The sequence below is a fragment of the Panicum hallii genome, chromosome 9 (assembly GCF_002211085.1).
Source record: "Panicum hallii strain FIL2 chromosome 9, PHallii_v3.1, whole genome shotgun sequence".
NCBI lineage: Eukaryota > Viridiplantae > Streptophyta > Magnoliopsida > Poales > Poaceae > Panicum > Panicum hallii.
In genome coordinates this window covers 2,126,554-2,139,855 of record NC_038050.1, presented here as the reverse complement: position 1 = coordinate 2,139,855, position 13,302 = coordinate 2,126,554, and the positions used below count along the sequence as shown (strand labels likewise).

At 49.0% G+C, this 13,302-nt stretch overlaps 2 protein-coding genes across 3 annotated transcripts; both read left to right on the top strand.

The window, feature by feature from the left end:
• Positions 1 to 250: 250 nt before the first annotated feature.
• LOC112876647 (AP-1 complex subunit sigma-1-like) lies at positions 251 to 3,353 on the top strand. Of its 2 annotated transcripts, XM_025940800.1 has the most exons (7): positions 251 to 499; positions 1,784 to 1,870; positions 1,994 to 2,085; positions 2,233 to 2,341; positions 2,430 to 2,465; positions 2,559 to 2,645; positions 3,047 to 3,353. In XM_025940800.1, exons 1-7 carry the CDS (start codon positions 497 to 499, stop codon positions 3,116 to 3,118), a joined length of 486 nt encoding a protein of 161 aa, XP_025796585.1. In that variant the 5' UTR covers positions 251 to 496; the 3' UTR covers positions 3,119 to 3,353. The 2 variants fall into 2 exon arrangements, with proteins under 2 accessions (XP_025796585.1, XP_025796586.1); XM_025940801.1 differs by lacking the exon at positions 2,430 to 2,465.
• Positions 3,354 to 4,240: 887 nt separating this feature from the next.
• On the top strand, positions 4,241 to 6,358 carry LOC112876162 (transcription factor bHLH106-like). The gene is made up of 2 exons (XM_025940209.1): positions 4,241 to 4,916; positions 5,445 to 6,358. Exons 1-2 carry the CDS (start codon positions 4,602 to 4,604, stop codon positions 5,934 to 5,936), a joined length of 807 nt encoding a protein of 268 aa, XP_025795994.1. The 5' UTR covers positions 4,241 to 4,601; the 3' UTR covers positions 5,937 to 6,358.
• Positions 6,359 to 13,302: the final 6,944 nt, after the last annotated feature.

Sequence of the window (13,302 nt, the reverse complement as noted above, 5' to 3'; positions counted from 1 at the left end):
AACTTGAAGTCTTTCAGTCTTCATGTACTTGATGTCTTGGATAATGCACTGACTACAGGAAAGAGCTAGCAGATAAGAAGGATCAGATTAAATTGCATTAGTCATACAGCAAATATTTTTCCAATTTTTGAAGAGGCAACCAAATTTGTACAAAATAGGCATTGTTTCTATCTTTCTTTCATTTTTCTTTTCTTTTTTTAAAAAGAATAGAACTCATTGCCAGTTGCCATCCCTTTGAAGCCATCAGATACACTAGTGGCAAAGGCGTGGCCATGTGGTCCCGTTTCCGCGGACGCATTGGGCCCACATGCATAGACTGGGCATGCTGCGAAGTTGGAGGATTAAGGAAGAAAATTAAACCGTTCGTGAAGGCCTCAACTCCTCTCGTCCCGGGCGCGATCGTATCTTCCGGCGGCGGCGATCACCGTCAACGACTCCTCAGCACCAGCTTTCAATCTTGCTCGGAGAAGGATAAGAGTCCAGCCGACGCCGAACCATGGTAATCCACCGTCTCAATCCTGTTCCAAATGCGTCCCTGTTTTTTTTGTCCTTGCGCTTGTGTTCTTGAGGATCAATTCCATCCATCCACGACCTCGAATGATTTTCCATGGAAGGCTTCCTGATCATCCCGGAGATCTGGCCGGAGATCTGTAGCCTATGCCGATTCAGTTTTCGAGAACGCGTTCGACAGTTAATAAGAACGCGCGGGGCGACGAGGAGTGGACAAAAAGCCATTTCTGAAGCTCCGCCGGCCGCCGCGCGCGCTTGATCTCACGCGCAGCAAGGTGGGGAGGTCGGACATGGCGGCTTGATGTATACCGTCGACGACCTCTTCTTCACGTCACCTCGGACTGCGGCAGCCTGCAGCAGCAACCGGCGGTCGCTCCCGGCCTCCCCATCCCTGGGCACCGCGGGCTCGCGACGCGCCGGCACTGTTGCGGGAGCATCTCCAGGTAGGCTTGAGCCGTTCCGGCGCGCATGGAGGCTGAGCGCGTGTACCTGACGGAGGCTCGAGAGCAATGCGCGGCGGCGGGGAGCCGCGGAGGCCGCCGCCGGCGCGATATCGCCGGACTGGAATATTTTTAAAATACCCCCTGGATCGGTCGGATCGCGATTAATAATCACGATCCAAATATTTACATAAAACCCCCTCTATTGGATCGCGATAATCGCGATCCGAATATTTTCACATACACCTCTGGTTTGGATCGCGATTCATAATCGTGATCCGAATATTTACAAATAAACCCCTGGTTATTTGCAAAAATCTCCCGGTTTGGTCGGCAGGCTCTCTCGCCCGCTCAGTTCCTCCTCCCGCCCGACCGCCGCCGCCCTCCCCGTCGGAGTGGCGAGGCCTTGTACCACCATTCTCCTGCTAAATCTGTAGCACCATCAAGCTCCACGTCCGTGATAAATCTCACCTGAAGCGAGGACCGGAAGGACGGAGGCGCACAAGCACTTCGCCGCATCCGAGTGGAGCCAGCGAGCCACCGCGTGCTCGAGCTCACGCCGCCTGGTGGGCGACGGAGCTTGATCCGGGCCTGTGCGGCTGTGCCTGCTTGGGATTTGGAGATTGGGGAATTGGCCCCATATGTCCAGGAAATCACACTGTTTTCCAAACTTGATCAGAGCTGAGAGCTGAACCTGGGAGATTGCGTTCATCATGAGCTCGGGAGCCTGATCTCGAGTGTGGCTGTCAGCTTAATTTCCTTTTTTTTTATCTTTTTCATGCTGGAAGTAGAGAATTCCATGAAGCAACATAACATTTTTACCTTATTGTCAGATACATTTTGTGCTTCTCATCAGCAGGCAGGGGAAGGTGAGGTTGACAAAATGGTACACTCCATATCCACAGAAACAGAGATCCAAGGTATGAGCATGAGTATGTCAGCAGGTTTGCACTGCAGTTTATCATTGTTTTGGCTGGAACCTATCTTGCATTGTATGCATCCCATGGTGTACAAGGACTCATATATTTGCTTTCATTCAAAAGGTAATCAAAGAAATAAGTTCGCTTGTTCTGACGAGAGGCCCGAAGCTGTGCAATTTTGTTGAGTGGCAAGGTTACAGAGTTGTGTACAAGAGGTGAGAGGAGTCCTTTTGAATGACTGTTATGAAAATTTCATTCCTGACAGTTAGTAACCAGTAGAATGTGAAGCGCTTGAAAATATTTTTCATGTGAATCGTAACACTGATTACTGATTGTATGATCTGTTCCTGTAAATAATACAGATACGCTAGCCTTTACTTCTGCATGTGCATTGATCCTGCTGACAATGAACTGGAAACTCTTCAAATCATCCATCACTATGTTGAGATATTGGACCGGTACTTCGGCAATGTAAGATCTCCAATATCCCTTGCTTACTTTCCCAGTTCCGAGACTCATAACCTTATGGCTGGTGTCTTCGTGTCGTGTCATATTGCAGGTCTGTGAGCTAGACCTGATATTCAATTTTCATAAGGTGCAAGTTTGATATGTTTACAGATATCTATATCTGCTGACCAAGTTTGCTAAAATGGAAACACATTTCAACCTTTTTTTTCTGGATTTGCAGGCCTACTTTATATTGGATGAGATTTTGATTGCTGGTGAACTCCAAGAATCGAACAAGAAAGCGGTTTTGCGCCTTGTTACTACACAGGTAGTTTATATATTTTATCTTGAATTCGCAAGAGAATTGAGTATGACTGTGTAAGCTAGTGTATGGACTGGAATGATATATCTCTACAAATAAGTCAAAAAATGAGAATTTCTAACTGCAGAAATACCCTGAAATTATTTTTTACTCTTTTTTTATTACTGTACCTTGCCTTCCGTGACACAACCATGTGGATTCACTAGAGACAAACTTTTAGAACATGCTTATGATAGTCCATATACCAGTTGAACTGTTTGAATTTCTTGGCAGTACAATGAAAATGATAAGCCAGCATGCATGCATATTCATGTGCTCATGTGAAATGCACTACTGGGTGCCAGTGCCACTAAGGATTGGGGTGATGATCTATCATGGCGTGGTGGAATAAGCGTGTGTTTTTGCAGGACGCTTTGGTGGAAGCCGCAAAGGAGGCGGCAAGCTCATTGAGCAACATAATTGCACAGGCTACCAAGTAGAGCACTGATGTCTTGTACAATCATTACCCACACCTCAGAGCATGATAGTAACTTAATCAGTACCATACGGCAACAACTTTTCCTTGCAGTTTACCTCTGTTACATCTATGTAGTTTGGTCAGAGATCTGTCCTGTCTACCTTTTCCTTTTCTGTTTCCTGTTATTTTGTGTTTTTGCCCCCACCTGTTCCAGGGAGAAATGACAATACCAATACCTGTATAATCAAATAAAATAATGCAGCAATTTGGCTATCCAATTCTGTGCCCCCTGTTCACCTAGTTACCCAATTTTATGGACATTCAGATCTTTTTTCAGCATCCTGGTAAGATATCTTCTTTCGCAGATTCCTTTTTTTGCATATATGTTTATTTTCAGCTAGTTTGGCTTGTTCTGGCAAATCAAAAGAGGAACACCATCAGCATGAGCCTTCTTTGCATCATGGGCTTGTCACCCATCAAAAGTTCCTTAGTCCTTACCCAAAAAGTGTCCAATTTGGTTTCGCTTGGATCCGCGCCACGTGTCGCCCTAAACAAGAGTTGAACACTCATCAACCACAGCCCTGTCGATGCAACTCTCACGCTCACATTGCCCTAAAACTAGTAAATTCAGAGTTAGCACAGTTCCAAATGTTCCAGAGATTTTTTTTATTTGTTTTCGCCTTGCTTCTTTATGCCAAAATTAGGTGAAGTGCAACCCAAGCATGCAGGGGGGAGGAAGCAAAACATTCCCCGAAGCTGCAACAAGAGTCAACAAAAAAACAATCCCGATCCGTCCACCACCGCCACCACCACTGTATCTCCTCCGACGGCGACCCGGCACCAGGTCGGCACCATCCCGGCCGTCCGACGGCAGCCATGGACGGCCGGGGACGGGGGGAGGTCGCTGCCGCCGCAGTGGCGATCTCGGCGACATCCCTAGCTCGCAGGACTCGTTCTCTCTCTCCCCGTGACGGGTCAACACGTACGTACGCGGGCCACCACTCGCCTACCAACAAACGAGATGAGCAACGAGGAGGCTCTGGCTCTCGCCCTCTCTCTCTCTAGAGCACTACGCGTCCTCTCTCCTCTCTGGAAGGAGCATTCAGCTCGGCGAGCTTCACTTTCTCTCTCCTCAGAGCCTTTGCTCGTTTATTTATTCCTTCTCCCCGGCCGGCTCTCACTCCTCACCCATCCATCCCATCTCTCACCCATCAATCCGCTTCGGCTTCTCTCTGACTCTCTCTCTCTCTCTCTCTCTCTCTCTCTCTCTCTCTCTCTCTTCCAGTCCAAGTCCTAGGAATAACACAGCGCAACAACTCGCACCACCACTACCGCTAGCTAGCTGCGCAGTAGCTACCAGCTGCTCGCTCACGCTCAGTGCTGCGGCTTGGCTTGGGCGGCTCAGTGCGTGCGCCTCTTCGATCTGCGACTCGAGTCTCGAGGAGGCGTGAGGGCATCGCAAGGACGAAGCGGCGGCACCCGGGCGCGCGATCGATCGAGCACGCATGTTCCCGGCGGCCGAGGTGTCGGCGCTAGCGGCGGGCGCCGGCGCTGCGGGGCGGCAGGGCGAGGGCGGCGTGCTGCCGATGCTGCCGCCCTTCTTCATGGGCTCCATCTGGCCCGCGAACGCCGCCGGCGCTGGCGCTGCTGGGGCCGCCGACTCCGAGGAGGACGAGGCCGCGGCGGCGGCGGCGGCGGCCGCCGCCCACGACCGCGCGCTCGCCGCGTCGCGCAACCACCGCGAGGCCGAGAAGCGCCGGCGCGAGCGGATCAAGTCGCACCTCGACCGCCTCCGCAACGTCCTCTCCTGCGACCCCAAGGCACGGCACAGACACACTCCTCTTGCATCTGCCTGTTGCTCAACTGAGACTTTTTCTTAAAAACAAACTCTTATTACCTTGATTATCTTTCTGCAAGAAATACAGGCCGTGCATGAGGCTAATCTCATGATGATTTCTCAGCGAAATCGAATTGGCATCTAGCTTGCAGCAGCTACAAGCTGCTGTCCATCAGCCATAGCCAGGACGCACCTAATGGTGTGATTATAGCTGGGTTTGGGAAAGTAGAATGGAGCCTTTCCTATTCCTATGACACGAGGCTAGGCTAGGGCTCTTTCTTTTGCTTGACAGTTCCTTTTCATGATTTTGATTGGAGAATGCTTCTTCTTTCTTTACCAAGCACCATGTTTCCAATTTCGCTTACGCAGACTTTGCATATGATCATGCATATCCATTGATCCATGGCTAAACCAATCTAGGGTTTGTGCTTTGATCTAGCTCGCCTAATTGTGGCAAGAAGGTTCATTTTGCTGATGGGGTTTAGTTGCCTTGCTTGTTGTGTGTGTCCAGATAGACAAGGCGTCGCTGCTGGCGAAGGCGGTGGAGAGGGTGCGGGACCTGAAGCAGCGGGTGGCCGGCGTGGGGGAGGCGGCGCCGGCGCACCTGTTCCCGACGGAGCACGACGAGATCGTGGTGCTCGCGTCGGGCGGCGGCGCCGTGTTCGAGGCCTCGGTCTGCTGCGACGACCGCTCCGACCTCCTGCCGGAGCTCATCGAGACGCTGCGCGCGCTCCGCCTCCGCACGCTCCGCGCCGAGATGGCCACCCTCGGCGGCCGCGTCCGCAACGTGCTCGTCCTGGCGCGCGACGTCGACGGCGGCGGTGGTACGGGAGACGATGACGGCTATGGCCGCACTGACTCGGCGGGCTCCATCGAGAGCAACGGCGGCGGCGACTTTATCAAGGAGGCCCTGAGGGCTCTGGTGGAGAGGCCGGGAGCTGGAGGCGGCGACCGACCAAAGAGGCGACGTGTCTCGGACACGAACATGCAAGCGGCAGTCTAGCACGCCGGCGGCCGGCCGGCCGGCCGGCTGATGATCATTCGGCCAAAGCTCGATCAAATAGCTAATTGCATGCTCATGTCATGGTACTAGCTCCATCTCCATGTTTAGTTTTGTGTGCTTGTGCTAATATAGTGAGTTGCTAGTAGCTCTCTTAGATCTTCTCCTCATCATGCATGCATGGCTCTTCTTGAGATGCCATTAGGAAGAAAAAGTATACTACTATGATGGTACTGCAAGGGTTTGCTTGAGCTTGAGAATCAATGTTGTTCATAAGCCATTGCAAACCCAGCCCATGCATAACAAGAGTCATGCAGCACAATGCAAAGCTGCAGAACTTGTTACCCAACTAGTTATATATTAAGCACAATATATATATTTCAATATTGGAAGCTTAATAATAAGATCACAAGATTTTTTTTCCATTCACAAGCAAGTTCAAGCAACATCTGCACATGTCCATTTTTGCATTCTGGATCAGGTTGTGCAGCTATATATCCAAGCATGCAAAAAGTCCTGTTCATCATTCAAGATGTTTGTACGAAATGCATACAAGCTCTAGCCTCTAGATATATAGCTTCATGCCTTACTACTCTTGTCTTGTTACTGGAACACTGGAACTTGGAATGGATGATCTGAAGGGTGCATGTCATGTCTGAATGGTGAAGATGGGAGGAGCCAGGAGCAGCCAATGATTGCTTGTGGGTGCGGCAGGGCACACAGTGAGGCATGCAGTGAGCTCTCACGAGACATGAATGCATTCATGCATGCATGGAGCCTTGCATGCTAATGCTAGGAGATGGATGATGTGTAGGAGTTGTATATGCTGCCACCGTATGTGTGTGTGTCTGGGGAAAGGGGGAAATTGAAGGTGGTGAGCTTTTGTTTCTTGCTGGTTTCCTCTTGTAACCTTGCATTCCATCGTGTTGCTCCTCTTTGTTGCATTATTGCTTTTGGAGATGGAGGAAGGAGATCTCCTTGTCAGGCTAGCTATGGCTATGCTACGGCTCTCATATGGTCGTCGACTCGTCGTCGTGTCTTGCCTCTCGCTGAGGCAAAAGCAAAAGGCCAGGATGGCACTTGGTGGGGACAAAAGGAGGTTGTAACCGATCAGCTTTGAACAAGGCACTGCTGTGACGTGCTTTCTGCCCACACTAGCTGGTTGCTGTGGCTTGCAATGGCAACCTTTCCTCGTTCTCACATGTCACATGCACATCCATTGCAGTGTCTTGTACTGCTGGTTGTGTTCAGGACATTAGCTTAGTATAACACACACACACACACACACACTCTCTCTCTCTTATTAGCCACTGATGGTATTTAGTGCAGCTTGGTTATTATAGAAGAACAAAATGAATGAGTTGAAACCAAATTGTTGCCTTGAAGCTTTATACATATATATATATATATATGAAAAATTCATTCTACACGCGCTTGTAGCTACTCCTACATGTGTATCTCATGACGTAGGGCGTATGTGACCCAACGAAAGGTATGTACAAGGTGTATGTGATCATACTAGACCATCTGTGATGGTATATATTTTAAAGTGATCATACAGGGAGTATATGGACATACTCATTTTTCTATACTAGTAATAAGATATAATCATGATATATTAAAAAAATAAGGGTGCGTTTAAAATTTTTCATATATATCCTTCTGAAGTATCTTAGAATTAGTATATGAACATACTCAAAGTGATAAATGAGTATGCGGACATACGCACAGTGGTATACTAATTCTAAGATACTTCAAAAGAATATATACGAAAAATTTTAAAGGCATCCCTATTTTTTAAATATATCATGATTATACATTAGTACTAATATATAAAAATAGTATATTCACATACTGTATGTATGGTTATATACCCAACTTATATATCATTGTAGATTTTCTAGTATGATATATATCGAAAAGGATCGTCATCACTCATACTAGAATATCTTTTGAGTGACTGCAATGGAATCAAGCAACATTGAGTGATCACATATGCAAGCATTGTTGTAGTTTCAGTTTAATTCAGTAGCTAATAGCTACAATAATTAATTTTTTTTGAAAACTACTACAATAATTAATGAATGGGTGCATGTATCCTCATGAGAACTGCAGGCGGCCCTCACAAGAAAACGTACAGAAAGGCTGCTGCATCTGCAAATATAGTACCAGCATGTTGCTAGTTCCAATCTTTTCAGAGCAGAGCAGGAGCACAGGTTTCTCCATCGAGATAAATATTCTACTAGCTAGCGAGCAAAATATATAAAGAAAAAAAGAGAAAAGCTTGGTGTCTGTCTGCACGACACTACATGTAACTGTCAGGGACCAGGGCATGCATGGCAGAAGTCTTCATGATTTGATCCGACCTCCCAACAGAGAACGGAATGCATCGTGCTCAGCAGTGAATAATGTTATAATAATATAAGTTGAGCTATAGATAAAAAACACGAATATATTAATGAGCTTAAAATTCTATCGCTTGCATGTATGGATGCATGATGGATCTATCTGTGGGTGACTTGTGTGGTACATGTTGCTGTCTGTAATCCGCTGCTATCTCTGACTGTTTTTGGAGGGCAGACAGCGTTGGTTATACGGTGCGTGCATCTTAAGATCCCGCGTATTTTTCGCACTAGTCCAACTGAAAAAATATCCAAATCGTTGATGTGACTTACGGCAAGTAGCTGGAATGGAATCCTCGTGGTGATATTTTTTTTTAGAGAAAAGGCACTCTATAACCTATAGGTAGCAAGTGGTAATGGCATCGATTGGAGTTCAAGTCCAATCCTCGAACATATTTGACTCAGCAGCTACTTGGACTTTAGTGCATATCGTAGCTAACTTTACACGTAGTATACGTAACGGCGGTAAAGGATCTTAGTTTAGATAATCTAATCTAAAAGTCGGACTCTAATTTTATATAATTTTGAGCTAAAAATATGTAAAAACTATTTTAAATTGTGAAGAGGGCACCAGAGCCATGATCCGTTACCACTGTATATGCAGCTAGTGATTGGTCACTGATTCTGATCAGACCAATAATTAAACAACAATAAGCTAGATAGTTTAGGTTAGAGAAATGACATCGTTATACATTGTAAGCGGTATTCTTTGTACACATGTCGAGTATTTATATGGTGCCTAGTTCTTATTAGGTCAGAGGACGAACCCGGGGAGAGAAAATCTCTCTCTCTCTCTCCCTCCCTCCCTCCCTCCCTATGGCAGTTCCTATATATTCCAATGTGACCTGAATTCTAGCATGTGCGATTTATGGTTATTATTGGCTAGCCATGTCTGTATTATCTATAATTTATTTCCTTCTCCAACAGGGAATCCATGCTATAGCTACTTGAAGAGTTCAAGTGTACGCGTGGTATCGATCAGCTGCCAATAATCGGTCGGATCACACGCTACTGTCTTTTTGTGGCATGCCTGCATGCTCTCCAGCCCTTTTGCTAGCTTGGCCCTGGTGGCCGATCCATCGAGCTTAGGCACGTACTTGCTGTCACATACACACACTCCCCAACATCCATGCAGCAAGTGATCACTCTAGCTCTGCTCTCTGTGGTCATCATACTATTGGCTATTGCCGTGAATGGAGTCATGCATCATGCATGGACCATACTCTAGCTAGTACTTGATCAGGGTATGGTAACCATGCACTAACCGCACCAAACAAGCAACTACTAGCACTCTCAACTTCCGAGCAATCCCTTTGGCGAGCATGCGTGTGAGCTAGTCTTGCAAATGGGATAGTGGATATGACAGAGCTCGATCGACCGGTAAGAAGGCATGCAGAGAGATCAATGGAGTAGTGTTGGATTGGGCGGCCGCGTAGGTACAAAGGAAGCGTGCGGGGAAGGAGATCGAGTAGACAGGCCTACCATGGCGAGGGTCGGGCTCACCCTCGCCGTCGCCCGGGGGACCATGCTGCATCTCTCTCTCTCTCTCTCTCTCTCTCTCTCTCTCTCTCTCTCTCTCCCCCCCCCTCTCTCCCCCCCTCTCTCCCTCCCCCGCCCCCCCCCCCCCTGTGTGTGGTTCGTGTGGCTGCTTCGATCTGCAGTTTGGTGATCCCTATACTATACGCGCACGCCTAACGACGCCCTTCATTTCATGTGCCCGTTGTAGCATGGAATGTAGCAGCAGCTCCGCTCTGCACATCCGTGAAAACGGCAACGCGTGCAGCAGCATGGATCCACATTCCACAGTGAAGATGATGGTCATACAGGCCAAGCAGGCTTCTTCCTTATGGCCTCATCTCTCTCTATCCTCATCTAGGAGCAAACATGAGCTCATCATTTTTATTATCTACTCCTAGTTACAGAATAAATACTGGGCAGAACACACATTCATTGGCACTAGAGAGACAGAGAGAAGGGTGAAGGCGGCCGCGGAAGGTGTAGAGGATCCGGGGCACGCGTGCTGTGGGCAGTGTCAGCAATGCAAGGAGAGAGGCGGGCCGCTGGCAATCATTCCCTTTGCCCAACCAACAAGCGGAGCGCCGCTCTGTCTCTTTCCTCCATCGCTGTCGTCGTCTTCAACCCACCCATGGCCGGCCGGCCGGGCCTGTACCTGTTGGGCTACCTCCGATCCGGCGCCTCACTCGCTCGGTCACTCGATCCCATCAGCTAGCAGTTGCGCGTACACTGACGATCCATCGGTTGCCCACACACGTGACGCTCATGCCGTCATGCCCCCAACCTGTCCACCTCATGCGTGCATCAACCGGTACCACTAGCTGCTCTCTCTCTCTCAACTTTCTCTCTCTAATCAGTAGTGAAGTGGTAGTAATCACGGCCTGCCTAGCCTCCATCCAGTTAACCACTTCGCCGCTTTCTTTTCTTGCCCCCCTTCTTCCATTCCTTTTGCCCATGTTCACCTTTCAAACGCCACAATTTGTAGCTACTACGCAAAGGCCTCTAGCTTTCCAAATGATGCATGAGCTGATGATAAGTTGTTCTCCATCCATCTCTTTTAGCTACTCTTGCCACTACTCCTCCTTGGGAAACTTGCTAAAAGCCATCTTTTCTCCTACTAAACTTTTGCGATAACTAGTGCTAATGCGCAGGTCAAAGCGCACATGGCTATAAGCCAGAGGCACAGCTTAATGTATCATGGTTGGTTGCTCATATAAAAATATACAAATAATGTATACAAAATATTCAAATATTTACTCTTCTCTTAATAAAAATACGAAAACAGATGCAAATATAATCAAATTGATCAAGATGTAATTTTTCCAACATCAACTGGTAGTCAAAGATTTGAATTGGCAAGTGATGTATCTTTTTATGGGATCGCATCCAGGCCACTATGCAGTCTAGCTAGCTTAGCTAGCATGGTGGGAACATGAACAGGCAGGCAGCCGGCAGTGTGGTGTGCGAGAGTTACTCAATTACTCTGGGATGAAAGTGAAAAGGCACGGCAATAAGTATGGTGGCTTTTGACATGCGCGCTTGAGAGGCCATGATTAACCGTGTGAGATGGGCGATCATGGGCGGAGGGCAAAAGATGGGGCAAAGGAGAAGGGTCAGAGAATGCTTGCTACGCTCTGAATGTGTCTGAGAGAGGGATGAAAAGACGAGAAGCCAGCCAGCCGAGATCAGAGTCTACCTGTGCAATGCTTCGATGTCTCCTGTCCCCGATCCAGGCCAGCAGTAAAAAATAAATCATACTCCCAGCAGGAGCAGGAGCAGCAGTATAAAGAACTGAAGAGGCAGTGCAAAAGCTAGGGATCTTTGCTGCTGCTATCAGTCATGACTCATGAGTGAGTGACTGAATGGATGAAATGTCCAAAACCATAAAGCGGCTGGTCCTCGGATCGTGTGCGGCGCACCAGGCTGTGGCCGGTGGCTCTCACCATGCCCACGCATGGCTGTATACTTGTTGTATTACTATACACTGTCAGTGAGAGCCATGCAATGTTGCAAAAAGGAAGGGGAAAAAGGCCCAAATAAAGGCCACTTTCCAACAGGACAGGATGATCGATCTACAGCTCCTTTTTTTTTCTCTGGAACACGATGGAAGCAAGTACACGCTCTGTCCTCTAGCTTAGAGAAAGCACCCATCAGCAGGCACCATTTACCAACTGTTTACCCTGAACAACCAGCACCGTTATCCTCTGAGCAAGAAAGGAAATCAGACCACCATTGCTAGGTGCTAGCTTTAGCACAGTAAGCTGAAATGCCACGGCAGGCTCTGAAGACGGGCAGGGCAGAGAGGACCGGGGGCGAGGTACAGGTACTGACTGTACTGTGCGGCCGTGCCACAGTCACGGCCGGGCACTCGCCCCGCGGGGGATCCAGCGGTAAATGTGGCCGGAAAAAAAAAGACGATCACCAACACCAACCCGCGCCTCGTGCCCCGCGCGACCGTCAGATGGTGACCGTTCCTTGTCCACGGAAAGAGAGGGAATAATCTCTACGTAGTACTCCATGAGGCTTTCGCACCAACGGGAAAGGGAGCCGCCGGAGCCCAGAGCAGCGGGTGATCTTGCTTGCTGCTTGCAGGCAGGTCGATGCAAAGATGCCATTCTTTTCAGCAGCCGAACGAAGTGCCACGGCTTTCGCAGGACATCGATGGAAAAGTTGCCGCTGGCCCTGCGTGCACTCATGGGCTCACGGGGGGGCATGGAGGAGGAGGAGCAGCAGCGTCGTCGGCGTCCGGCCATCGCTTTGGGTCATGGCGTTGATTGCAGCGGCAGCGCGCGGTGGGAAAAAGTCAGAGCGCCGGACGAGAGTTCTCGGAGGTCAACACGCGGGCAGGTCCGGCGGATCGCCCCAAAATCTTGCGGCCTGTGGCTGTGGAGACAATGGAGTGGAGTGGACTCGCTGGTCCACGCTGCTGAGTGTTGTTGACAGCTTTGGAGGACAGGGCGGGGTGGGTCAGCGGCCGCCGACCGTGACGTGCTGTCAGTTCGTCCATCGAGTACGCTCGTCAGAACTGTTTCTTCTTTCGGCCGCCACTGTCAGATTGTCTGAGCGCGTGCAGCAGCCTAAACAGCCCACTACACAAGCTTCCTTTTGGTCCGCTCAGCCCAACTGAGAGCATGCAGATGGGCTGCTGTTCTCTATTAGCCCTGCAGGCTCAATTAATCTTACGGCCCATCACAAAATAGGTCATAACAGGCGGCCCACCTCAAAAGAGTCAACAGAAACAGCCAATGCTCTCTATAAACAGGTTCGCCTCAGCAACGGCGGGGTAGCCAGCCGGCGAGGACTGGACACCATCAGTGTCATGGTCCTGACCAGGTGCTCCCGAATTCGACCCGTTGTTCCTCAACAACAGAAAGACCTGGAGCACATACACAAACCACACGGCCTTGCAACAGTCAGCATCACAAGTCTATATTAAAAAAACATCACAAGTC

Bases quoted from the DNA above. Each gene is read 5' to 3' on its own strand.
- LOC112876647 (XM_025940800.1), top strand. The intron at 2,466-2,558 runs GTGCAAGTTTGA...CTGGATTTGCAG, and splicing joins TGATATTCAATTTTCATAAG to GCCTACTTTATATTGGATGA. The intron at 2,646-3,046 runs GTAGTTTATATA...GTGTTTTTGCAG, and splicing joins TGCGCCTTGTTACTACACAG to GACGCTTTGGTGGAAGCCGC.
- LOC112876162 (XM_025940209.1), top strand. From the start codon at position 4,602: ATGTTCCCGGCGGCCGAGGTGTCGGCGCTAGCGGCGGGCGCCGGCGCT. The intron at 4,917-5,444 runs GCACGGCACAGA...GTGTGTGTCCAG, and splicing joins TCCTCTCCTGCGACCCCAAG to ATAGACAAGGCGTCGCTGCT.